Below are 22,746 nucleotides of genomic sequence, written 5' to 3' on the forward strand. Positions count from 1 at the left end.
TTCAAATAGTTGAGTGTTTGCCGAGTCCAGAATGGTTCACGGGTGCCATGAAGTACATGGCATGGTGAGCTTGCGGATTGTCGCCATGCATATCTGTGTAGAATACTTGTGTTGTTGCAGTAAATTGCGTCAGGGTTGTCGTACCACGTGATTTTGAGGTTTGGAACCAAAATTTAAAGGCGACATCGGAGAAATTGTTCTCTCTACTTGCGACCACCATGCACAGACTGTCGACCACGTCTCTCCGCTCCCTCCGTGCTGCTGCAAAAGCCCCCAGACCCACCCTCACGCGTGGTGCCCACAAGGAAATCAAATTTTCCAACGAGGGCAGGGCCAGTATTCTCAAGGGTGTCGATGTGCTCGCCAACGCCGTCAGTGTTACCCTCGGCCCCAAAGGTTCGTCATCCCTTCTTTAAAAACTTTTTTTTTCGTCGCTGACTCGAGCTCCTGCTAGGTCGCAACGTCATCATTGAGCAGTCGTTTGGTGGCCCAAAAATTACTAAAGGTACGTATCTCGCGCGCAGGGGTTTTTTCTCTCTTTACTTCGTGACGCGCCTATACTGACGTCTCCTTACGTGTAGATGGTGTCACGGTTGCCAAGTCAATAACTCTCAAGGACAAGTTCGAAAATCTTGGGGCTCGGTAGGTTTTCCCCATTTTTTTAAAAATTCACCTTTGGATTTATCATAATATTCCTTTAGTCTCGTGCAGGATGTCGCTTCCAAGACCAACGAGATTGCAGGTGACGGCACGACAACGGCCACCGTTTTGGCTCGTGCTATTTATTCAGAGGGTGTGAAGAACGTCGCAGCTGGCTGCAATCCTATGGACCTCCGTCGAGGTTCCCAAGCGGCTGTCGACCGTGTCGTAGAGTTCCTTTCTCAGAACGCAAAAACAATCACCACTACTTCTGAAATTGCTCAGGTTGCCACCATCTCAGCGAACGGTGACACTCACGTGGGCAACCTCATCGCCCAGGCTATGGAGAAGGTCGGCAAGGAAGGTGTCATTACCGTAAAAGAGGGTCGTACCATTGAAGACGAGATTGAAATCACAGAGGGCATGCGCTTCGACCGTGGCTTCATCTCTCCTTACTTCATCACCGACGTCAAAGCCCAAAAGGTTGAGTTCGAAAAACCCCTCATTCTTCTCAGTGAGAAGAAGATTTCCGTTCTCCAGGATATCCTTCCTTCTCTCGAAACCGCTGCCAAGGCCCGCCGTCCCCTCGTTATCATTGCTGAGGATATCGATGGTGAAGCTCTTGCTGCTTGTATTCTCAACAAGCTACGCGGACAACTACAAGTTTGTGCTGTCAAAGCACCTGGTTTCGGTGACAACCGTAAATCAATCCTCGGTGACCTTGCTATCTTGACTGGCGGTACCGTTTTCACCGATGAGCTCGACATCCAGCTTGAGCGTGCCACTCCCGACCTCCTTGGTTCCACCGGTTCCATTACTATCACCAAGGAAGACACAATCTTCCTCAATGGTGAAGGTTCCAAAGATGCTATCCAAGCTCGTTGCGAGCAGATTCGCTCTCTTGTCGCCGATACTACCACCTCCGAGTACGATAGGACTAAGCTTCAAGAGCGTCTGGCTAAACTCTCTGGTGGTGTCGCTGTTATCAAGGTCGGCGGTTCTTCTGAGGTCGAGGTGGGCGAGAAGAAAGATAGGTACGATGATGCCTTGAATGCTACACGTGCCGCTGTAGAGGAAGGTATTCTTCCTGGTGGTGGTGTCGCCCTTCTCAAGGCCTCACTTCAACTTGCTACATCTTCTCCTGGAAGTGGTGCGGGGTCTGCAAGCTCTCCTGTATCCGCTGATAGCAAACCTATTCCAACAAGCAATTTCGATCAAGAGCTTGGTGTCGCCATCGTCCGTCGTGCTATCACTAATCCCGCCCGCGCCATCCTCAACAACGCTGGTGAGGAATCCAGTGTCATCGTTGGTGCGTTGCTTGGCCAGTATGGTACCCCCGACAAGTTCGCTTGGGGTTATGATGCTACCAAAGGCGAATACACCGATATGATCAAGTCTGGCATTGTCGATCCTCTCAAGGTCGTTCGTACTGCCCTTATTGACGCCAGCGGTGTCGCTTCTCTTCTGACCACCAGTGAGGCTTGCGTTGTGGATGCTCCAGAAGAAAACAAGAGCTCAGACGGTATGGGCGGTGGAATGGGCGGCATGGGAGGTATGGGCGGCATGGGCGGTTTCTAGATGCCTCTTATTTCTCGGTGCTTTCGTTGAGCAGCCTTATTCCCCTTTCTCTCTTGCTCAGCTGAGATCTGGGGAAGGATGCCACCTATAAAAAATTCTAGACTGCAACGTTTCTGGGAACCAGATATGATAACACGGTGGACGTGGTTCCTCTGGAACGGAATGCTTGGTTGTTCGTCTAACTGCTTTGGTTTATTAATTGCATAGTTAATCTTATCACTCACCCCCACTCATCACTTTCTGCATAGATAATTTCATACAATTTATATGTACACCGTCTAATGCCCATGTAATGATCTTGTGAATGGTCGAATGTCTCAGCTGAATGAGTAGATTTTCGCAACTGGTATAGGGTTTGTTTTTTCGGTAACAGGGGTTGACAACTTATATTGAGAGTCAATGATTGTGGGTTGAACGGACGACGACGATCTTTAATTGCCACCATTACTGCGACTGCTACCGCTTTGACTTACAGCAGACGGTTCACTTTGACTTCTATTTCCACTACCGTAACTGTAACCATATTTCCCTTGATCCTGGTCGACGCGAGTAGCCCGAGCTCCGCCTTGCTCGTACCCAACTAATTAGTCGACTCATCGTAAGTAATTTAGAAATATGTAGAGGGGACGAGAAAAACATTCACAATTCTTATTGCCGTATGCTGCAAAACTGGTGTATTGAGATTTGTGATACCAGTTGTCAGGGGGTCCGCTCGCTAAACCGCCGTTGACCAAGCGATAATAGATTACTATCAGGGCTGGTAATTACTTTTTGAGATATGTCGTTTTACGTACATTGTGCAGCTCCCATACTTTCATTCCCATAACCGTAACCTGCCCCGTAATTATTCTCTCTGTCAAATCCGGCTGTTTTTGACAGTGACAGCGGGTCGTGAATAAGTAAGTAGTATGTTTATCCTCGAATTGTGATGAATGGCATGGGCTAATAACGTACAGTTTATACCATTGGGAAAATCGCTGTACGAAAAGTCCCTGATACTAGGTTCTTCCATAGTGAGGCTGTCCTGTATTGTTTTCAATTGCAAGTGAAGTCTTCAATGTAAAGGAAGAAGAAGACCAAACTGTCTTAGTTTGAACTTCTAAACGTCAACACCTGGGTCCGTGATCGAACACTTTTAAAGGAATGACAAGATCCAATCACAGATCTAAAGTAAGTAATATTTGTATCAGATTGAGTAGTATTGGTCCAACTGCTGTGATTACCATTGCGCAGGCAGCCTTTCAGCGATAATCTAATGGGTAATCGCGCTTGCCATAGCACTGCCCAGATTCCTTGGCGATGCGTAATACACTCCGTCAAATATGATATCATTGGGGCGTCATGATATAGCTGAGAGCAAACCCATCAGAAAAGCTTCTTTAGCCACCTCGGCTGTGCCAGCTGATAGATTTTTCTTTCAGTAATCTAGGTTCATTTTAGTTGAATATATGAAGTTATGAACGTTCAACAACATCCTTACTACTTACTGGAAATGGATTGAAATTGCTGCTGATGGCAAATCTATCGTTTGTAATGCAAGCACACATTACTCATCCGTATAACGTTTTGAAAATTGGTGCTCACAAATCAGATTGGCAATTCCCAGTGGAGACCCGATATTTCTCCCTGTCGTCAGATTAGCTGGTTGCCTGAAGTTACCGTTACAATATCCAAACGATATACGAGCCGCAGATAAAGCGTAGCTGGCGACAGAACACTAGTCGTCGTCTACTTGAGGTACATTTGAACGTCGAAAATTCCGAAGTCTTCGAGCGCATTCAAGGGTGCATGTCCAAGAGCGAAGCTCGCTCCAGAGCCACGCACTGTATTAGTGTGCCATTGCGACGTCAAACTATATTCGAAAAGCAATGCGTCCTAGGTGACTTGCGCTCTAGGCTCCAGCTACGGTTGCCGAGTTCTGAATCCATCCCCCAGGAAATTCAAGATCAGTGTTATGGGTAATAGCCACCGGATGAGCTCGGATTTGTTCGTCACAATGAAAGAAGAGTTAGACTTCGATACTTCGTGGTAGGCAGCCTAGGCTCTCTCAGGCCAGGCTTATACTATAGAGCACCAATAATAAGTGAAGAGTGGTACTGGCCAAGCCACCAACGCTGCAAAAGGGTCACTCAAAGGGTCAAAAGAAGAAAAAAGCCAGTATCTTCCAGCAGCTGCTGAGAACTCGGTCGCGGTTTCGGTTCTATTGTCAAGCGTTTGTGCGAAAGCAATTATGCAGGAAGTTGAGGTGCTTCTAGAGAAGTTCGGCTTCAAATCATGTATCGCGTGTAGAAGCGAGCGGGAATAACAAAGAAGGCGTACTCCAAGAACAACAATCCATCCGAATATACTTACCCTCTGTGTCAAAGCATCTACGCAGTCATTGCATTCTCTGAGTCCAATAAATAGTTTTCTTGGATAGGACGTTGAAACACATGCCAATAAGTAACCACGGGACAAAGTCTAAAGTTCAATGTCAACATACAACACAGCCAGCAGTCCAAATGTCGATAGCGGGTTGTTCCGGGTTACTAGGTGTATCCGGGAGCGCGAAGGGTAAGAGCCTGTTGAACAGAGTGCCTTGCTGCAACATATTGGCCTCTCGCGTTCAAGTTTGGGCTCGGGAGATGAGCGTCGCTGTCATATTGGTCAAGTAATGAAGGGCTTGTTTACCGTATTCTGAATCCCAGAATATACTGGCTGAGATAGGTCGAACTCACCAATAGACTGTACTAGTTCCCAATATGACTTTGCAATGACTTAATCAAGCGAAACTCCTTTCGGACCGGCAATGCATTTGTGCTTGTTTACAAATCCACCTGATTCTCCTCCACCATAATGCCTTCTTCAACGCCCTCTGCAGAACAAAGTTTCCGCGCAAATCTATCCCAATTTCGCTGGGCCCGCGGTGTCACAGACGACTCTCAACAAACACAAGCCAATCAACCGTCTGGAAACCCATTCTCTCGATTCTACACTTCGATAGCTGGAGACTACATACCCCTTCGATCAAGTGAACAGTCGAATGAGGATGAGGCCTGGTTTGCGTTGTCAAGATGGGAGAGGTGGGCTCAACTTCTTGGAAGCAAGTGCGAACATAATTATCTGAAACCTTGCAGGCTACTTGGGTTCATAGGCTGTTTAATCGGCGCAGTTGTGTGTTTCTTTGTTGCGTTCATTACCTTGCCATTACTTGCAATCCGGTGGGTGTCTATTCCCCTTGTCAAACTTCGAACCAACCATGCATTTCAGGCCAGAAAAGTTTGCTATTGCATTCAGGTAACGTTTCTAATCCGACGTGACCTACAACCGTTGACATGGCATACGTTGCGTCATCAGCCTGGGGAGTTTACTCGTGATGTTTGGGTCCGTCAAGATCAAATTCTTTCATATCTCTCTCAAACTCATCTTTGCTCTAGGTTCTCTGTCCTCATTGGACCCATCAATCATATCAAACACCTTGTATCAAAGGACCGCTTACCGTTCTCCATCGTCTACTTGGCTAGCCTTGGATTAACGCTATACTTCGCTCTTGGTGTACGCTCTGTTTCGTTCTCTTTAAGATGCTATTCACTGACCTTATCAAACTAGTCTCATTCATATCTTGGCTCATTGGCATGCGGGGCAGTCCAAGTGCGTATCCCACTTAGATTATCTAGATGTTCAGATAGCTAACGGCAGACACCCTGAACCATGCCAGGTCGTCTCTCTCGCTGCATATGTACTTGCATACTTCCCAGGTGGCACCCAAACGCTCAGAATGGGTGGATCATTGGCGTTACGCGGCGCGGGCAGTTTACTGCCACGCTAGCCCTGCGGCGGCGAGTGTTTGAATAGCGATCTATTTATTCTTAGTACATACCCCCGTCACTAATACCAGTCTATCGAGAGGTTAAAAAAAAGAGTGACAGTATTATGCGGTGATATTATTACATGACATATACAGCAAGGCGGTGGAGGGGGAAAAGAATGCAATTGAAGTTGGCGTATCATCAGGTGGGTATTGAGCCATCTGTACCATGATCTTCCGCTGGGCCCTCAATGAGTAACCCTGCACTCTCCCTAAGACGGCGAGACATGGTTTCAATGTAGGCTTTGTTGGACTGCCATTCCTTGCCAAGAGATTCCTGATCCTATGAAATGTCAATGAACCATGGGAAGCGGGAAGTGTTAGACAACTTACAATTTCCAAAGATGATATACGTTGCAGTAGGGGATTCAGCCTCATGACAACCTCCTCACGGAACTGCTCTGGACTTGTAGTTGCCAAGAGTCGCATTGCATTCAAAATGGATGTCCGGGCAGGAGGAGTACTCATGTTTCCTGGTTCCGTATAGTAGTCCAGATGACGCCAAAGTAAAAGAAGAAGTATCTCCAGAGTATCTTGAGGACAGGCACGCATTAGCCCCGAGAACGTCAACTAATGCAGGATGGGCTCACCAAACAAAGTCCTCACAGTAACCTTGGCTTCCTGTCTGACATGTTCCATCTGTTGACAAATAAGCGACCTCTTCTGATCCACGTCCAACTCTTGCAGCAATGTCGCGTGTAGGTGGCGTAGAATGTCTTTAGTATGCTCCACCATGATATGGTTTTTATTAGCGATTTCAGCACCGAGATCGGAAATTTGTCTGAGAGTATTTGCGATATCCTCCGTTATGAATTCAAGAGCTTGCATAGCATCCCCGACAGTTGGTACGGCAGCTGATATATAGAGTGAGATGGTCAACATATACAACACTGTGGGATGAATACGAACCAACAAAGTGGGAATTTCGTTCATCTAGACGAGTGGTATTTGTTATCGGTGATAAAAGGAGTGTAATTTCGGGCTCTGTAAGGGCATGATTATAAACAAACGTGCAGGCATATATGCGAGTGAATTACCTGTGAAATCACTTGCAGCCCCGGTGTAAGCGATAACCGCTTTACGGAGACGCCGTTCCTTCGCTCGTAGGGTAGCTTGAAAGCGAGACTGGGACGAGTCACCTTGAACCATTGTGAGTCCCAGGACGAAGAGCGTAAGAACCCAGAAGCTCACCAAAAGCTGGAGTACTGGCATCCTGCAATTCAGACTCATTTTGAGGAACAATGCCTCCAAAGCAGCGCTCGTGACTTAAAATGCGCGTAGCAAGCGTCACAATGGATGCATGGATAGCACCAAAGCCTGAATTATGTGCTAGCTAAACCAAACCATCAGGTACACAAGAATGCTGGGCGTGGAATCAGACTTACAACTTCGCGTTTTGGCACGGATGGAAGGACATTTGAGCAAAGACTGACGATGAGATGAATTTCGTCAAGAATGCCAAGCGACACATGATCAGCCTCATTTTTTAGCAGAATAACAAGCGTTGATCCATGACTAGAAAGGAACTCGAGAACCTGTAAGGATATTAGGAAAGAGTGCACTCAATGAAGTAGTTAGAACGTGCCTGTTTCGTTGCTGTCGCATGTTTGTTGCCTAAAGTTGCGAGTAGCCCACCAGCAACTTGTAATGCTGGCGTGAGCAGCTGATGGTACCGTTGAACTGCAGAGGGTAAGAACGAATCTTGGTCTGTGAATCATGTTAGTCAAAGCTGTAGGCACACACATGAATAAGCTCGTACCCATGAACGATTGATCTGCCTCAGGTCTACAATCGAGGTAATCACACTTGGCCAGGATGGGAATTAATCGAGCGTCAAGCAACTTCTCAGCGCCAACACGGGTCTGCGACATGCGGGTAAAAAGAGACATCTTGGACTCGTATACGTATAGAGAGTTCATATCATCTGCAGTCATACTGTCAGTCTCACATACAAAGCAAAAGGCGGGGCCGGCGTACCAGGATCGGGTTTCAGCACAGATTGCAGCCGTTCATCACTCTCCTTAATTCCCCTTACAAAATTCGCCAATATGCCATGCCTCGTCAATGCAGAGATAACAACCGACTGCTTCTCCCGCACTGACAGCTCAACTAGAGCATCTAACAACATGAACGCGATCGTCTTCCAAACTTCTGTACCATCAATAGCATCCCGAGAAACAGTAGCCACTAATCGTTCCATCCCATCCCTCATTGCGCTTAATGCGCCCGAGACGAGGGAGGAACCAGGCGACACATTCTTGACCTCGCCAAACGGCACAAGTGAATGGCTTGCATTCAGTGATGCAACACTTTGGTTGAACGATCCTTGAAGTGATACGGTCAATGCTTGACTTGAAGTCTCGGGCGACTCATTGGAGGATGCGATGAGGTGGATAAAGTTGATTAGGGCAGCATACAAGTTACCCCTCACCAACTCCACACGATTACTGCCCAATATTCCATCCAACGCATTCCGAAGAATTGCGTACAACCTCTCTGCCGGCAATGAACCCGACTCGGCGTTTCCACCCACAGACTGGAGGATTACCTGGTGTTGCCTGTCCTCGCGCAGTTTTGTGATCGAAGCAAGGACAGTCTCCGCCAAAAGAACCGAAACATTCTCGTCGATGCTATTCGAGCGAATAGCGGGAGGGAGGACATGAAGAAGGTCGAAGAGCATGTTCTCTCTACGATCATGCGGTAGACGATCAAAACATTTCATCAGCGACATATCCAGCAACCTCTTCCAAGACTCAAATCCATCCAACAGCGCATGAGAGACCTTGCGACGATTATTTTCCACTACACAACTCTCCAGAATGTATGTCGTCTCCTTGTTGATCTGATCCAGATGGGCAGTGGTGGAGATCGCACCTTGAGCTTGTAGTGCCCGTCTCGCTCCAGAGAGCAGGGACAACACTGCTGTCCGATCGACTATATCACATCCACTATTGTCCCGACGAACGGAAGCCTGAAGGTCAAGATTGGAAAAGAATTGAAGGTTCAGCGGCTGGACTTTTTGGCCGTCTGCCCAGTCAAAGATCAAAGATTGCAAAAAGTCGATAATGCGCATCTGTGACTGTCCGATTTCTCGGAACGCCGGGAATCCAAACTCTTCCTCATACTCCACATCGGTCCCAAACAGAATATCCAACAGTTCCGTTGTACTCTTGAGCTGACCCTTATTAGTAAGGGTATGTAATTCAAGAGCGACCAGATTGAACAAATACGACCGAAGGCGAAGGAAGGAACATAACGCAAGGACAGTCGTAGTCACCGTCGACCCGTCTTCATAATGCACCTGGATGAAAGGTTCTTGAAGTGCTTGAGGGACCGCCGCCGGCATACTCGCAAGATGGCGCGCAAAAAAGTCTTCTCGCGTACGAAGATATCTCATCGTGAACTCCGAAGTTCTTGGATGGATACACAGGTTATGTATGATCCTATAACACCGTTCCGCAAGTCCAGGAAGCGTGACCAGGAGAGGTGTGGCATTGTATTTGCTTCCTCTATCCTTCCCTTTCAATTTTGGTATACCGGTATTCAGGAAACGCATGAGGGTGTGGAGGGTCGTTTTACGAGCACCAAGAGCATGGGGGTCTTGAATCCTCTGTTCCTTGACCGCGCCGCCAAACAAAAAGTAGTGTGCAATATTGGGATACGGTCGATCTTGCTCGGTATTCTCAATGAGGAATTCAAGTGCGCTGAGACGAATCGCTTGACTAAGTGAACCTCGATCCTCATCTGGATCAGGCGCACCCGCACCCATAACTTGTTCCGCATACGCCGCTGCCTCCCATACATCGTCCACCGATTCAATCCCCACAATCCTCATAAATCCACCAGAAATACGTTCTGAATCCCTACTCCGCTCGATCAACGTGACAACTGTAGAAGGGCTGGCGGAACTGCACAAGATGGACAAAATCCTAATTGAAAGGAGAGCCAACTCTGGATATAAAGGATACGACAGATACGTCGCAATGGCGGGGATAAATGGGGTACCAAACATGAGTGCTTGATCCAAGCGTGTGTAATACGATCTCGGGTGGATGACGTTGGCATAGGTCGTGTTATTGAGGTCCGAAAGGAGGGGGACAAGGACATCCAAGAACAAATCCTGGATCTCTAGGGTGCGAAGGATGATACGAAGCACCCGAACAATCGTATTGCGGAAATATAGCTCTTCACTAGCCAGGTTTCGATCAAATCCTTCCACACCTTCGACGAGATACGAAAAGATACTATTTTGCAGCGGAGAAGTCGTTAACAACCGCTTCACGATGTCATAACCAGGGTGCGAAACAAGAGGAAGAAGCTTATCCGGCTTCACGGACAAATCATCCGTAATGTTGACGAGTGATTCAAGATTGTAGCTCGCCAGCGTGCGCTCTATGAAGGTGAGGCAAAGATCATTAATCTCCCATCTATCCGAAGGTTGCAAATAGTCCCGATTCGGAATGTTGGCAAAGACGTTGTCAATCACGAACGACGAAAACGGTCCGATACCAGGAAGTCGATAAGGCGCGCCCAAATTATCAGGAATAGTATCAATGTGCTCAACATCCAACAGTCTCTCCTTCAATGGTATGCGTTTTTGCGTATGGATCAACGTCCCCAAGAGCCGTAGGAACGGTATCGTGACCGGATACAGCTTCGACGGGGCCTCAACCTCCTCCAACTCCATTTCTACACCCTTTCCCGTTGCCAAAGTTGCAAAACCACTGGTACCACCCGCACGAACATTGATAACCTCCAAACGCTCCATCAGCGTCCATACAGCTCGACATATCTCCACACCAGGCACACCAGCCCCAGGTTCACAAAATGAAGCAAGAGTGTCAAAAATGGCTCCTTTGAGTTCTAGCGGCACACTCAAAGGGATAAGGGAGACGAGTGTAGGTATCGCTCGGAATTGCGCTTGACTGGATATCGCCGTACGAACAGGGACGGAATATTTAACAACAGTCGAAAGTAAATGGAGGAATGATTGCGCATAGAGTAATTCCTTGTGACCGATATTGAACTGATGCTGTGTGGGTCTCGCCGTCGCAGTATTAAACAGCCCACCAAATGAACCAAAGTTTTGAGGCGGAGGAACTCCCTGGCCAGTAGCCGCATTCTGTGCCCAATGGTCCAAAAGTCCAAAAATGGTAGACCACGAAATAGTCGGTCCATTACCCGACGAAGGACGAAGTGAGCTTCCAGGTAGTACCTCACCCCCTCCTCGAGCCATAAAATTATACGCCAACTCGCTACTCTGTTGTCCCTTTGCCAATCCACTCAACATGTCATACAACGCCGCCAAAAGTGGTAAATCTTGTGTCGACGTGGACCATACTGCCCATTGCAAGAACGCTGGTAACCTTCCAGTGGTCGTTTCCGTGTATTCCATGTACGACATTTTCGATGGATCACCAGGTGTGGCTCCCCAAAATTGTAGTCCGCGCTCCACAGGAAGAGCATCATAGAGGGTTCCAATGAGTCGATACAAGGCAGGAATATCATTACGCGTAGGTGGTTCCGTCTTCTCCTGTTCAGGCGGTACATTCCCTGCAAACCGTGCCGAAGTAGCCCTTGTCCTATCCCTCGCATGAACAATATCCTCTTGCCGCTGTTTAATCTTCCTCAACTCCGACGAAGCATGCGTTATGAGTGATCGTACAAGCCTCTCAAATGCAACAAGAATAACTTTTCGAAAATCGTCAGGAGGAACTTCACGTTGTTCTTGACCCTCTATTGAAAAATTCGGTGAAGCATTCGATGTTGAATGTTTGGCAGAAAGATGTTGGACACAAGATCTGAGATAGATGAAAGCATCTGCTTGAACACCATCCCAAATCTGACTTTCGAGTTTCTCCGTTTTATAAGCATGTTCATTTTCGAGAGTGGCATTATGATGCCTCGACTCCGTCAAAAACATAGTAAGTTGCAAAAGGACCGTCCCTCTAAGTCCGAGTTCTTTCCACGTCGTATCTGAACCAAGGAGAGTTATAAACCGGCCGGGGAACATATTGTCTGCGGCGAGTTTTTGTTTACGTTGACCAGTAGGACTGGAAGGATCTACAAGGTCGAAAGCGCGAAGGACGGTGGCGAGGATATAATATGTGAGAGAATGGGATGGATTTTCCGAGAGCCATTGAATCATGCTTGCGCATTCACCAGGAACGATATATCCCAAATGAACGACATTAGATAGCGTGATGGCGAGAGATCGTCTCTCGTATTTTAGGGAATCGTAGCGGGAATTTAGAACGTCAAATCCCAATGAAGGCGTTCCTCCTACAGGAATACTTTCAGAACTTGCAAAAACTCGAAAAAGAAACTTTGACTGACCTGGACCATTTGGCGCAATAGTATTAGTAGCAGCTCCCCTTCTCGCATTATCCGCCCTCCCCATAATTCCGTCCAATTGTTGAATTTGATCCCAAATCCTCCTCGTAAGCGTCATCTCTCCTTGTTCCCAACCCACAGACGGCGCCAATTCGTTTTCCAAATACTGCGCCAATCCAACATACGTATGATTATCCGTTGATATCTCTGCCGCTTGAGCAGCATCCACAAGAAAGCCCAACGCATCCACCAAATATCTTCTTCTCAAATGAAATAATTCGATTGTCAATTCCATACCCGTGACAGTATCGATATTTGGGTTTTCTTTCATCACTTCGTTTAATAAACCTGCGATGTATCGTTCTGAACATTCGAGTTGTTCAGAGAGAAACAACACGAGTCTAGCGAATTCGGCATTGACCGCCACATGTTTCCCTTCAATCACAACCTTTCCTACCAAAATCTCATCAGCATCACAGAAAAGAAGACAAAGACTACGAATCGAGAAAAAACCATAGAAACGGACCTGTAGCAATTTCTTTCTGTTCATCAGCACTTCTCTGTCCGACATTCAACAAGTTGAGAAGACGCGACTTTTGTACCAAGAGCTCGTCAAAGAGTTCCTGTTCATCAAATTGGACGTTGAATAGCGCGTTGTATAGGGCATGACGCAGCCTCGATATCGACGCCATGTTAGCGCGTGAAGTTTTGTCCAGACCGTTAGCAGCCTGGTGAGAGTTGGACCAGATCCGTATAGAGTTGACCTGGTGTTCAATTCAGAACTCGAGAGCGCGTCGGCCCCGATGACAAACATACACAAACACAATTCTGGTTTGAACTACGGACGGATAGATTACAGTATATCTTTAGGGTAATATCCAAGCAAAGGAAGCAAGCACGAGCGAGTTGAAAGCACGAAATATACGAGAAACTGTTATGGTAAAGCACAAACACTTGATATCCAAAAAAAAAAGAAAAACCTATTGAGTAGCGTAATTTGCCCAATAATCAACAATCGCTCCTGGGGCGTCGTCGTTCAAAGTAAGCTCCGGTTCCCAAGTCGCATCCGACTCTGGATATCCAGACCAAAGAACGAAGTATTCCTTGTTCCCCTGAGCATCAATACGGTGAGTCTTTATCCGACTAACCGTATACCGCTTCTCCACAATTATTCTCTTATCCTCCCGAACACGAGGTATGATCCTCGCTTTGTGCCTCCAGGCAGCTGGAAGGACCGCTTCAGCAGGGAGCTGACTTTTCGGTTCAAACCCTCGGCGTATTTCCGAGCGCCTGCCTTTGAGATTGGAGTGCGCTAGCCGAGCGTACTTGTCCAATTCGCAAAGGGTATGTTCGATATCCGCCACGTCCATTAAAAGTTCCTTCGGACCCAATCTCGGAGGGGTCAAACCGAGTCGCTCGAAATAATAAGTTTGATTCTCCGCCAACCATCGAATAACCTCGACCTCGAAACCCCGAACGAGAACATTTCCAGTATGCAAGCTTCTCCCAAACATTTTGCCAAGTCCTGATGATGCTCCAGGTCCAGGAATGACAAAATCGTTTCGATGGAAGTTGAGGAGTTTGCTATAGGACAGATTTAACATGAGTTGATAGGTCGCGAATTCGCCCATGCTTGGGAACGAAATGAGCCATTCGAAAACATCTGCCATATGCCATGCGTGTTGGCATATTTCATGAATTTTGTTATCCATGAGAACCTCGAGTAGAATCAGGTGGTTGATATAACCCTCCTTTGAAACGTCGAATTTCGGAGCGGGTTTCTGGAATGCACCGGTGTACAAGGTTGTTCCACAGTTCTTGGCCTCACGCAAGACAGCGCTGTATTGGGACCGACTATAAGTTTCCCACTTGAGGGGTCCAACTTGCTCCTGGAGCATCTCCCAGGTTTCAATCTTGGTGAATAGATTGAATAAGACGACGCGAAAGGCGACCTCGAAAGGTTCTTGCGAGCCTTTTTCGATGACCTCGGTTATGATATACTGGCTCAATTTGTCCAGTACGCGAAACGTATTGCAGAAGTGATACTTTTGGAGTATCGTGTCTTCTGTCCATCTGTAAGGGAAGAAAAGAGGGTAGACACAACAAGTGTTTGACAGGTGTCATCGACTTACGGTCGTGGGTAGCCAGCCCTGCGTCTTTCGTCGACAGCGTGTCTTTCTGCTGCAAAACGCCAGAAGGTGTCAAACGCGACTGTTGGGATCAAAGTAACCCCACAAACAACAAAAGAGCGCTTCCTCTTGTGTAGACGAGGGCGGGTGATGTCATACGGGATGCTCGGCGAGCGGGAAAGGGGGCTGGAGGAAGTCGAAGGGCTGGAGCTGAGTGAGCTGGAATCGTCTGAAGAAGCATTTGTCCTGAGAACGGGCATATATTTAGAAAAAAAAACACGCGACCTGGGATCAAAGACGCGTCAAACGACAAAACATCCGCAGAGAACCTTTGTTACGCACCGGAAAATAAGCTCAAACGCGCCCAACGGATATGACAACCTAGTTTTCTGAACAAAGGTCTTTCCCACGGTGGTATTAACTTTCTTCGTACCGGGATCAAAGTGAGAGACTTCCGAAAGTAACAGAAACAAACACGCCCAGCCAGTGACGCCATGATGGACTGCGAGCGTCGGCGCGTGCTATGATATCCACCGCAGAACTTCTCTGCGAGGCCAACGACGTCCTCGCTGCCCACGCCTCCCTGCTCGACCATGTCCGCGCGTCTCAGCACCAGTTCCGCCGCCACCTACACACCTTACAGTCGCCACCCGAAGAGCTGCTCAAACTCCCCACCGTGCCCTCGTCACCCCTCCTAACACCCGATGATGCATCACCCTCCCCATCTCCACCGCTCATGCAAGAAGATCAAGAGCGTTCGGACCTCCCTGCACCCAAGAAGGCTAGGCTTGCTCGATATCGCAACTATGTCCCGGAAGAAGAGACCATTCGAAATGACTATTCTCAAAGATACGTGGACGGCGGAGAATGGCCCCAGGATTGGGTCATAGGTGCTGAGCCGGAGCATAGATTCGAAGAGTGAACATCTCCCCCTTTGATACATCTCTCGTCCCCCACTCAATTCAGTTCCATCTCCAGATATCCCAAACAACAAAGACTCCTCACTCTGAAAAAGAATTCTGTCAACAGTCATGCTACCCCTCCGTACTATCTCCCATACCATGAATTATCGTCTCTACATCCAAATAAATTCGACATCATTCTTCTAGATCCGCCCTTCTCGTCCTCATTTAGTTGGGAGCAACTACTTGAATTGCCTATTCCAAATCTCGCGGCAGATCCCAGTTTTGTCTTTCTCTGGGTTGGTAGCGGTGCTGGGGAAGGTTTGGAGAGGGGGAGGGAAGTTCTTGCGAAATGGGGATACCGCCGCTGTGAAGACGTTGTTTGGGTTAAGACGAATAAAACATCTAACCAAGGACCAGGGGTCAGGCGGTCTTCCCTTACTGTCACCTCAACCCATCATTGCTGATATATCTTTGTCAATGACAGACAGATCCACCGACTACTTCATTATTCACCAGAACCAAGCAACACTGCCTCATTGGCATTCGTGGAACTGTCCGACGTTCAACTGATAGTTGGTTTGTTCATTGCAACGTTGGTGAGCAGTGTTCGTTTGATGTATCAACTGAAATCCCAGCTCAACATACATCTCTAGATACTGATGTGATTATCTGGGAAGGTGATCCTGCTGACCCTACACGAAAACCCCCAGAGATGTATACCCTGATTGAGAATTTCTGCCTTGGAATCCGACGGCTCGAGATATTCGGTCGAGCGACTTCGCTTCGACGAGGCTGGGTTACTGTCTTGACCCGAGGTAATGACAGGCAACTCGCCGTATCTGAAGACGGCTCTGTGCACGTCGAAGGAGAAGAGGGTGGGCTTGCAACAACATGGCGACAAGAAACATGGGACGAACAAGTGAAATCACTTCTTACCAATGGTCGAGCGGTTGTACCTATGACCCCTGAAATTGACGCACTACGACCTAAATCACCAGTACGACATAACCAAAATATCTCCGGCGGTGGCGGCTCAGCTATGAGCGGTGGAGTCGCTGTGGGGATACCCGGCGGTTCTAATAACAATAGCATGAACACTAATTCTGGTGGCGCCCGATTTAACTCTGGGAATCGACCGAACGCGTTCATCAACCATGGACCAGCAGCTATGCTTCCTCCCAATCAGATGGTGAATCCAAATCAAATGATGGTTCAACAACAAAATATGATGGGCATGGGTGTCGGTGTGGGGGGCGTAAATCAATTTGGGATGGGTATGGGTGTACCCGTGCCTATGGAGGAGATGATGTCTGCGGGAGGGTGGAATCATCATCATATGATGAACGCTGGTCCGATGGGTGGTATGGGTCCGCCTGGGATACCTGGTGCTCCTGGACATGTAGGGATGAATGCGAGTAATGTCAACATGGGCATGTCAGGTGTCGGTCCTATGGGAGGTGTCAATATGCCTCTACATCATCATCATCATCATCATCATCAGCAAATGATGAATCAGATGGGTATGGGAGGTGGGGGTTTTCAAGGACATGCAGGTGTTGGGTTCGGCGCGAATGGAATGCCGGTATTTAATCCGGCAGCTATGAATAATGCTGGGATGGGAGGATGGGGTGATCAAGGTGAGTTTACATTATATAAAACTTTTTTGTCAACGTATCGTTGAGTTCGGCTTTAGGACCTATGGTGAATGGGATGAATATGGGGGGTATGAATATGAATATGAATATGAATAATATGCCGCATAATATGGGGATGGGAGGACAATGGGGAAATGGCGGGTTTTGATTTTGATTTTGATTTTTTTTTCTTTTTGCTGCTCGGTAAATCAGTTTTTTCTGGTTTCGTGAATTGGTTTCTTTGATCATGTTGAGGTACTTATTTATGGTTTGTTAGGGTATGTAATGGGTAACTTTTGGGCCGGTCCAATGAGTTATTTTTTCTGTGATTGTGAGGTGAGGGAAGATTGTTCGCGTGAATTGTTATTTGTAAACGGGTCCGTAGCAACGTTTGGCATGGGTGGAGTGTGTTCGCACATGGTTAGAAGGAAATGCGGTGTTGCTTTTTTTTGTTCCTTTGGTTTTCAGCCAGACCTTCTCATTGACAAATATTTCAGCTTCTTTGGGTTGACGTTCCGGGATGAAATATAATCCTATTTGGCGTAGTTAGCTTGATGTTAGATACCGCAATCTCACCAGACTCTAAACACCAATATGTAGTGCTGAGTCCAATGGATTAGGCCGTGAGTGGTGATCCACTGTAGACCGGAACATCCTTCCGCACTCCGATCCACTCTCCTACGCCTTAAACGTCCCTACCTCAAGCTATATCAAGATACATTCTTCATATACACAAGTTCAAACATTAGCTGGGGTTAAAGATTCGTCCCTTGACTGCCGATTCATTTCAATCCTCATTCAATTTACCCCCTAAGTAAGTATTCACCCATAACAGCCGAACTCTCGTATCTTTCCGAATCTCTTTTCCCTGCGTTCTGTTCCTTATTATCCGCTGATCATACATTATGATTGGTCAATTTGCGGTGGTTCCACCGCCCCGTTGAAATATGTTGATGCCGACGAAAAGGAAAAATCAGAATAAAATCTTATATCCACGGAATTCTCATTGTTTATCTGCTTCATTAAATCCTCGGAAAGTGTTCGGCTGTGAAGGACTTGCAGTTAATAGATTTAACCCAATGAGATTACATTTCAGTACCCACAAGATACTTAGATAAGTACTTCGCCGATTGGTGAACGTTAATCTGATCGGATTCAATTGAACTCCTGCTGCATGAGCATCTAATCAAGATTAATATCAAGGGAAAACAATTGGTACCGCGCACATGGATAGCATTGCAGTCAGTCATGCAATTATTGCTAAGATTTTTCGGGGCTCAGGAATCAACCTGGAGGAGCTTAGAAAACCACTCAAACATGCATATTCGAATTCCTTAGTTGAGTGGTAATGCTTACGTAAGAAAATGTGTATTAGCAAATTTTCCCCAAACGAAAAAGTAAGTTAGTAGTGAGTGTGAAATCTTATCACTCTCTCGTTGGACTCGTCATGGGCAAAGCTACAAAAGCGACAAGAAAATTTGCTGCAAGTGGTCAGCTGAAGAAGACTATTGAAGCACGACGTAAGCGACAAGAAGTACGGAGAAAAAGCCAAGCGCGAAAATCATCAAAAACTGGCAAGTCAAGAACGAAACCTGGGGGGGAAGGGTCTGATGAAGACGAAGTTGAGGAGTCCAACGTTTCACAAAAGAAAAAAGGGTGCGTTCATGTCACCTTCAAGTTCACTAGTTAGACTAATAGCAACTGTTTAGAGTCAAGTCTGTTGATGATTTCTTGAGTGGTGCTTTCATGGAAGGGAGCGACGACGACGATGATGTGGAAGAGGATGTCAATAGAGTGAGGCTCCTCTATTCACTTTCTTCGGGACTCTAACTAGTATGGTCCAGCAATCCGAGGATGAAGATATGTCAGAAGATGGGGACGATGAATTCGATGACAATGCCTCCTTTGCTTCGGTAGATGACTTGGACGGTACGCTTTTCCAATTTGCAACCCCAAGACCTTTAGTCCTGACGCGTCGTCATGCTTGATTTCAGATGAGGGACAAGCCCACCTCCTCGAACTTTCAAAACTCGCTGAAAAAGATCCCGAATTCTATAAATATCTACAAGAGAATGACCAAGAATTACTCGAATTCAATCCAGACACTGCTGACGGCCATGAAGATATGCCCGATGAAGACATGGACGTTGAAGAAGAAGAAACAACGCCAACGCTCACAAAGGAACAGATACGGGAATGGCAAAAAGCCTTGTTAGAGGTACGTTTCGAAATAAGTGGCCTCGACAGTGGCGGATTTCTTATTGAACTACTCTCATGATTACTCTCTCGATGCGCAACAGCATAGATCCTTGAAGGCACTACGCAAATTGTTAATAGCATTCCGCGCCGCTGTGCATATGAATGAAGAAGACCAAGTTTTAGCTTGGAATATTTCTAGCTCAAGTGGTACGCATCTCCTTGCTGCTTTACGATTTCGTCCTTCGGCGATCAAGCATATGACTCAAATGGAGTACTGCAGTCTACAACAAAGTAGTGATGTCGACACTGAAATATACTCCGGTTGTCCTTGAACATCACGTACCCTACAAGACACTCGCGACAGGGAAATTGTAAGTTTCCGAGTTTGATCTTCTGAAATATGTGGCTAAAAAAAGTCTTTCTTCAACCCCTCAACTCAGCAAACCTCCAACACAGACACCGAAATTCAGGGTGCTGCAAAAAATGATCCTTGCTTATCTTCACAACGTAACACATCTTCTCTCGCAATTGACCGATACGGAGCTACTTCGACTCGCCCTAACGGAAAGCGCAAAAATAATCCCGTATGTGGTTAGTAGCCGGAAAGCCGTTAAAGTATACCTCAAAGTCCGTGTTTCTATTGTTAATTCCTTTTTCCCATATGTCTGAATTAGGTATTTCAGAAATGTTTAGAGTTATGGTCGAGCGCTGAGGATGACATTCGAATAGCTGCATATCTCTCGGTGCGGCGGCTTGCACTGTCGAATGATGACAGTATATTAGATTCCATTCTTAAAGTGAGTGCATGGCTCCTCTTATTCTACACCTCAAACATTGATGTGAACTCTAGAATACGTACCTCTCCTTAATTCGGTCATCCAAAAGTACCAGTGCTCATACCCTGCCTTCTATCAACCTGATGAAGAATTCTGCGTCGGAAGTATATTGTATCGATCATTCGTTAGCGTACCAACATGCCTTTGGCTATATCCGTCAGCTTGCTATTCATTTGCGGAATAGCATGAAGATCAAGTCGAAGGTATGGATATCAACAGAGTCACATCGTTGCCGGCTGATTTCAGTTATGGCCTTTCTTCTAGGAAGCGTACAAGCAAGTGTATAATTGGCAGTTTGTCCACTCCGTTGACTTCTGGTGTATCGTTCTTGCAAAGGCCTGTAGTACAGAAGCAGAAGAGGAATCCGGGAAGGAAAGCGAGATGAAGCCTTTGATTTATCCGCTGATCCAAGTGGCCTTTGGAGCGATCAAGTCAGTTTACTCCCATCTGTCAAAGAGAACTTCGTTTCCTTATCACTCCTTCTGTAGGCTCATCCCCAATAGTCGGTCATATCCATTTCATCTACAGATCCTTCGGTCCATCATCAGCCTCACCAAACACACGAGCATTTACGTCCCAGTGGCACCATACGTTGTTCCAATCATAGCTTCAATAATTTCTCCTTCAAGCAAGCCCAAATCATCGACACTAAAGTCATTGGATTTCGAGACCCAAATCCGGGTTCCCCAACAATATGTTAAAACACGTGTATATTTCGAAGGTCTTGCCGAGGAGGCGACATATCTTCTTGCCGAGTGGCTGGCGAGTCCTACGGTCCACGGAAGTATAGGCTTTCCGGAAGTCACCGTCCCGATTGTCATCCAGCTGCGACGGAGTTTGAAGGCTGCCAAATCCAATTCAGCAGCATCTGGGACAGCTAAGGAGCAAAATGTTGTTAGGACATTTTTAGAACGGCTAGAGGAGAGCGCGAAATGGGTTGAAAATTTGCGGAAGAATGTCACTTTCGCGCCCGGCAAGATGCATGCGGTAGAACAATGGGAGAAGTCATTGAGGGATCAATCGAAGGAAGCTCCACTCGGCAAGTATCTCAAAGTGCAGTTGAAGGCCAGAGAGAAGCGGCGAAAATTACTTGAGAAGGTAAACTCGCTACTTGCCAAAATTACTCTAACTAATGCTCCGTTCTAGGCGCAAGCTGGCGAAGATGACATCTTAGAAGAGGATTGAAACTTCTTCGATTACACGGCGATATCCAGGATGACCACGTTATTCATACGGTGGGATTTGAGGGGACTTTAGATATTGTGTAAGCGTGTGTGAACGATGGGACGCATGCGAATCGCATTGGGAGCCAATGGAAGTACAGAACCCTCATGATATCATACACGATGCTGTCGACTCGCCCTCCGACTAGGTATATTTCGTCACTGTGGCATAAAGATATCCCCCGTTCCAAAAATGTGAATGATGGGCATCTGATTGACGTTGGTCGGACGCCGCAAAACCCGACATGAATGATTAAATATTTCTCCACCCCAGTATTACGGGACCACCACAGAATGTCTACCATATGTTGAAGAAAACCTTCCACCAGGGTCGCCGGATACCCTTCGCACTTTGCTCAAACGCCTGTACGAGGCGTCCATAATGATGAGGGATTGACCGAGGTTGGAGAGTTTTATTTGAAAGGGGATACTAGTAGTGCGTAAATTGCCGTAGACACGGTGAGTTAGATGGTCCGCGAAAGTGTAGCAAACTAAGTCATGTATACCTTTTTCGTTATATCATTATCCCGTAGTGAACGCGCGGCTGAGACCGCCTGGTTTGTTAGCCGTGGATGGGCAGCCAGTGATTCCAAAAATGTCTTCAGTTGTAGATTTGGTCTGAAAGGATCGATGACCCAAGAGCGCGCGATTGTGCTGAGCTTTTGCGCAAGTTGCTTGTTGGCTATCATAGGTGCGGCCATGAAAACGATGGTTGACGTTGAAGCTATGTGGAGAGAGTGTAGCACACGAGAAGGGATCATTTTCTTTAAGCTCCGACACTCCGATTGATCCGGGGCGACATTCATTTATATCGCGAAATCCTGGATTCCACTTTCCCCGCGGATCCCTTGTGAGGACTAAATGAAACATGTTAACGTTGACAGAATTTGATTTTCCAGGGCCTCCCGGCTGCTGATACCAGTACACTGTTCTGAAGTTTTTATCCCCTGAATGACATCATATCATCGTACGAGCAATGCTATGATCTAGCCAACGTTAGATCAACGCTTCTCGAGGTCAATGAATCTTGTTCACGCTGCTTACCACTTGCCGTGATCCAAGGTCCTTCGATCAAAGCCTTGGAGACATTCAAGGTAAACGATGGATGGCGAGAGCTGGCTCCATTCTGAGTCACATATCAGTTGAAAATTATCAAGGCTTACACAGGCTTACACACGGCAGGCGATGGTGCCATAACTACCGCGTCAATTTTCCCCCAAACCCAATAAGAAATCTGAAGCTTTAAGCTTTCCAGTTATGATCTTGATCCTGCCCCTGGCCGACGGAAACTAGCGGACGGGTTTCTCCAGTGCGATCGATGCTGTGAACCGGATCGTGATAAATGAGGATAAATGATATCTAAATGATATCATCGTCTACCTATGGGAGTACAATCCAAGACAAGTATGGCCTAGAATGGCAT

At 46.9% G+C, this 22,746-nt stretch overlaps 6 protein-coding genes across 6 annotated transcripts; 3 read left to right on the top strand and 3 right to left on the bottom strand.

Annotated features, from left to right (window-relative positions):
• Positions 1 to 213: 213 nt before the first annotated feature.
• On the top strand, positions 214 to 2,306 carry AGABI2DRAFT_195187 (hypothetical protein). Its single transcript, XM_006455797.1, has 5 exons — positions 214 to 396; positions 455 to 505; positions 582 to 642; positions 702 to 2,242; positions 2,295 to 2,306. The coding sequence occupies exons 1-4, from the start codon at positions 219 to 221 to the stop codon at positions 2,215 to 2,217; spliced, it is 1,806 nt and encodes a 601-aa protein (XP_006455860.1). The 5' UTR covers positions 214 to 218; the 3' UTR covers positions 2,218 to 2,242; positions 2,295 to 2,306.
• Positions 2,307 to 2,590: 284 nt separating this feature from the next.
• On the bottom strand, positions 2,591 to 3,274 carry AGABI2DRAFT_138804 (hypothetical protein). The gene is made up of 4 exons (XM_006455798.1): positions 3,172 to 3,274; positions 3,012 to 3,083; positions 2,861 to 2,932; positions 2,591 to 2,797 (listed from the first exon to the last, which is right to left on the bottom strand). Exons 1-4 carry the CDS (start codon positions 3,227 to 3,229, stop codon positions 2,649 to 2,651), a joined length of 351 nt encoding a protein of 116 aa, XP_006455861.1. The 5' UTR covers positions 3,230 to 3,274; the 3' UTR covers positions 2,591 to 2,648.
• A 1,761-nt stretch (positions 3,275 to 5,035) lies between these two features.
• AGABI2DRAFT_210470 (hypothetical protein) lies at positions 5,036 to 13,089 on the bottom strand (the record flags this gene model as incomplete). The annotated part of the gene is made up of 18 exons (XM_006455799.1): positions 5,036 to 5,279; positions 5,334 to 5,417; positions 5,467 to 5,490; positions 5,551 to 5,580; positions 5,634 to 5,751; positions 5,806 to 5,847; positions 5,915 to 6,347; positions 6,398 to 6,597; positions 6,655 to 6,918; positions 6,974 to 7,048; positions 7,102 to 7,203; positions 7,256 to 7,397; positions 7,450 to 7,625; positions 7,646 to 7,771; positions 7,824 to 7,988; positions 8,042 to 12,346; positions 12,401 to 12,850; positions 12,924 to 13,089. 12 exons carry the CDS (start codon positions 13,087 to 13,089, stop codon positions 6,207 to 6,209), a joined length of 6,312 nt encoding a protein of 2,103 aa, XP_006455862.1. The 3' UTR covers positions 5,036 to 5,279; positions 5,334 to 5,417; positions 5,467 to 5,490; positions 5,551 to 5,580; positions 5,634 to 5,751; positions 5,806 to 5,847; positions 5,915 to 6,206.
• Positions 13,090 to 13,377: 288 nt separating this feature from the next.
• On the bottom strand, positions 13,378 to 14,786 carry AGABI2DRAFT_76731 (hypothetical protein; the record flags this gene model as incomplete). The annotated part of the gene is made up of 2 exons (XM_006455800.1): positions 13,378 to 14,470; positions 14,530 to 14,786. 2 exons carry the CDS (start codon positions 14,784 to 14,786, stop codon positions 13,378 to 13,380), a joined length of 1,350 nt encoding a protein of 449 aa, XP_006455863.1.
• Positions 14,787 to 15,049: 263 nt separating this feature from the next.
• Positions 15,050 to 17,234, top strand: AGABI2DRAFT_121782 (hypothetical protein; the record flags this gene model as incomplete). The annotated part of the gene is made up of 5 exons (XM_006455801.1): positions 15,050 to 15,444; positions 15,505 to 15,850; positions 15,916 to 16,027; positions 16,085 to 17,068; positions 17,125 to 17,234. The coding sequence occupies 5 exons, from the start codon at positions 15,050 to 15,052 to the stop codon at positions 17,232 to 17,234; spliced, it is 1,947 nt and encodes a 648-aa protein (XP_006455864.1).
• Positions 17,235 to 18,506: 1,272 nt separating this feature from the next.
• AGABI2DRAFT_187998 (hypothetical protein) lies at positions 18,507 to 22,047 on the top strand. The gene is made up of 13 exons (XM_006455802.1): positions 18,507 to 18,721; positions 18,775 to 18,859; positions 18,910 to 18,994; positions 19,060 to 19,283; positions 19,366 to 19,471; positions 19,545 to 19,635; positions 19,705 to 19,891; positions 19,948 to 20,061; positions 20,115 to 20,303; positions 20,365 to 20,531; positions 20,589 to 21,198; positions 21,247 to 21,753; positions 21,830 to 22,047. The coding sequence occupies exons 1-12, from the start codon at positions 18,513 to 18,515 to the stop codon at positions 21,283 to 21,285; spliced, it is 2,106 nt and encodes a 701-aa protein (XP_006455865.1). The 5' UTR covers positions 18,507 to 18,512; the 3' UTR covers positions 21,286 to 21,753; positions 21,830 to 22,047.
• The last annotated feature ends 699 nt before the right edge of the window (positions 22,048 to 22,746 follow it).

This window comes from Agaricus bisporus (assembly GCF_000300575.1).
Source record: "Agaricus bisporus var. bisporus H97 unplaced genomic scaffold AGABI2scaffold_11, whole genome shotgun sequence".
NCBI lineage: Eukaryota > Fungi > Basidiomycota > Agaricomycetes > Agaricales > Agaricaceae > Agaricus > Agaricus bisporus.

Coding starts and splice junctions, on each gene's coding strand:
- AGABI2DRAFT_195187 (XM_006455797.1), top strand. CDS start 219: ATGCACAGACTGTCGACCACGTCTCTCCGCTCCCTCCGTGCTGCTGCA. Junction 397..454: donor TGTTACCCTCGGCCCCAAAG/GTTCGTCATCCC, acceptor AGCTCCTGCTAG/GTCGCAACGTCATCATTGAG. Junction 643..701: donor TTCGAAAATCTTGGGGCTCG/GTAGGTTTTCCC, acceptor ATATTCCTTTAG/TCTCGTGCAGGATGTCGCTT.
- AGABI2DRAFT_187998 (XM_006455802.1), top strand. CDS start 18,513: ATGGGCAAAGCTACAAAAGCGACAAGAAAATTTGCTGCAAGTGGTCAG. Junction 18,860..18,909: donor TGGAAGAGGATGTCAATAGA/GTGAGGCTCCTC, acceptor AGTATGGTCCAG/CAATCCGAGGATGAAGATAT. Junction 19,892..19,947: donor CCGTTAAAGTATACCTCAAA/GTCCGTGTTTCT, acceptor TAGGTATTTCAG/AAATGTTTAGAGTTATGGTC.
- AGABI2DRAFT_138804 (XM_006455798.1), bottom strand. CDS start 3,229: ATGGAAGAACCTAGTATCAGGGACTTTTCGTACAGCGATTTTCCCAAT. Junction 3,084..3,171: donor TTTTCCCAATGGTATAAACT/GTACGTTATTAG, acceptor TGTCAAAAACAG/CCGGATTTGACAGAGAGAAT. Junction 2,798..2,860: donor AGCATACGGCAATAAGAATT/GTGAATGTTTTT, acceptor TCGACTAATTAG/TTGGGTACGAGCAAGGCGGA.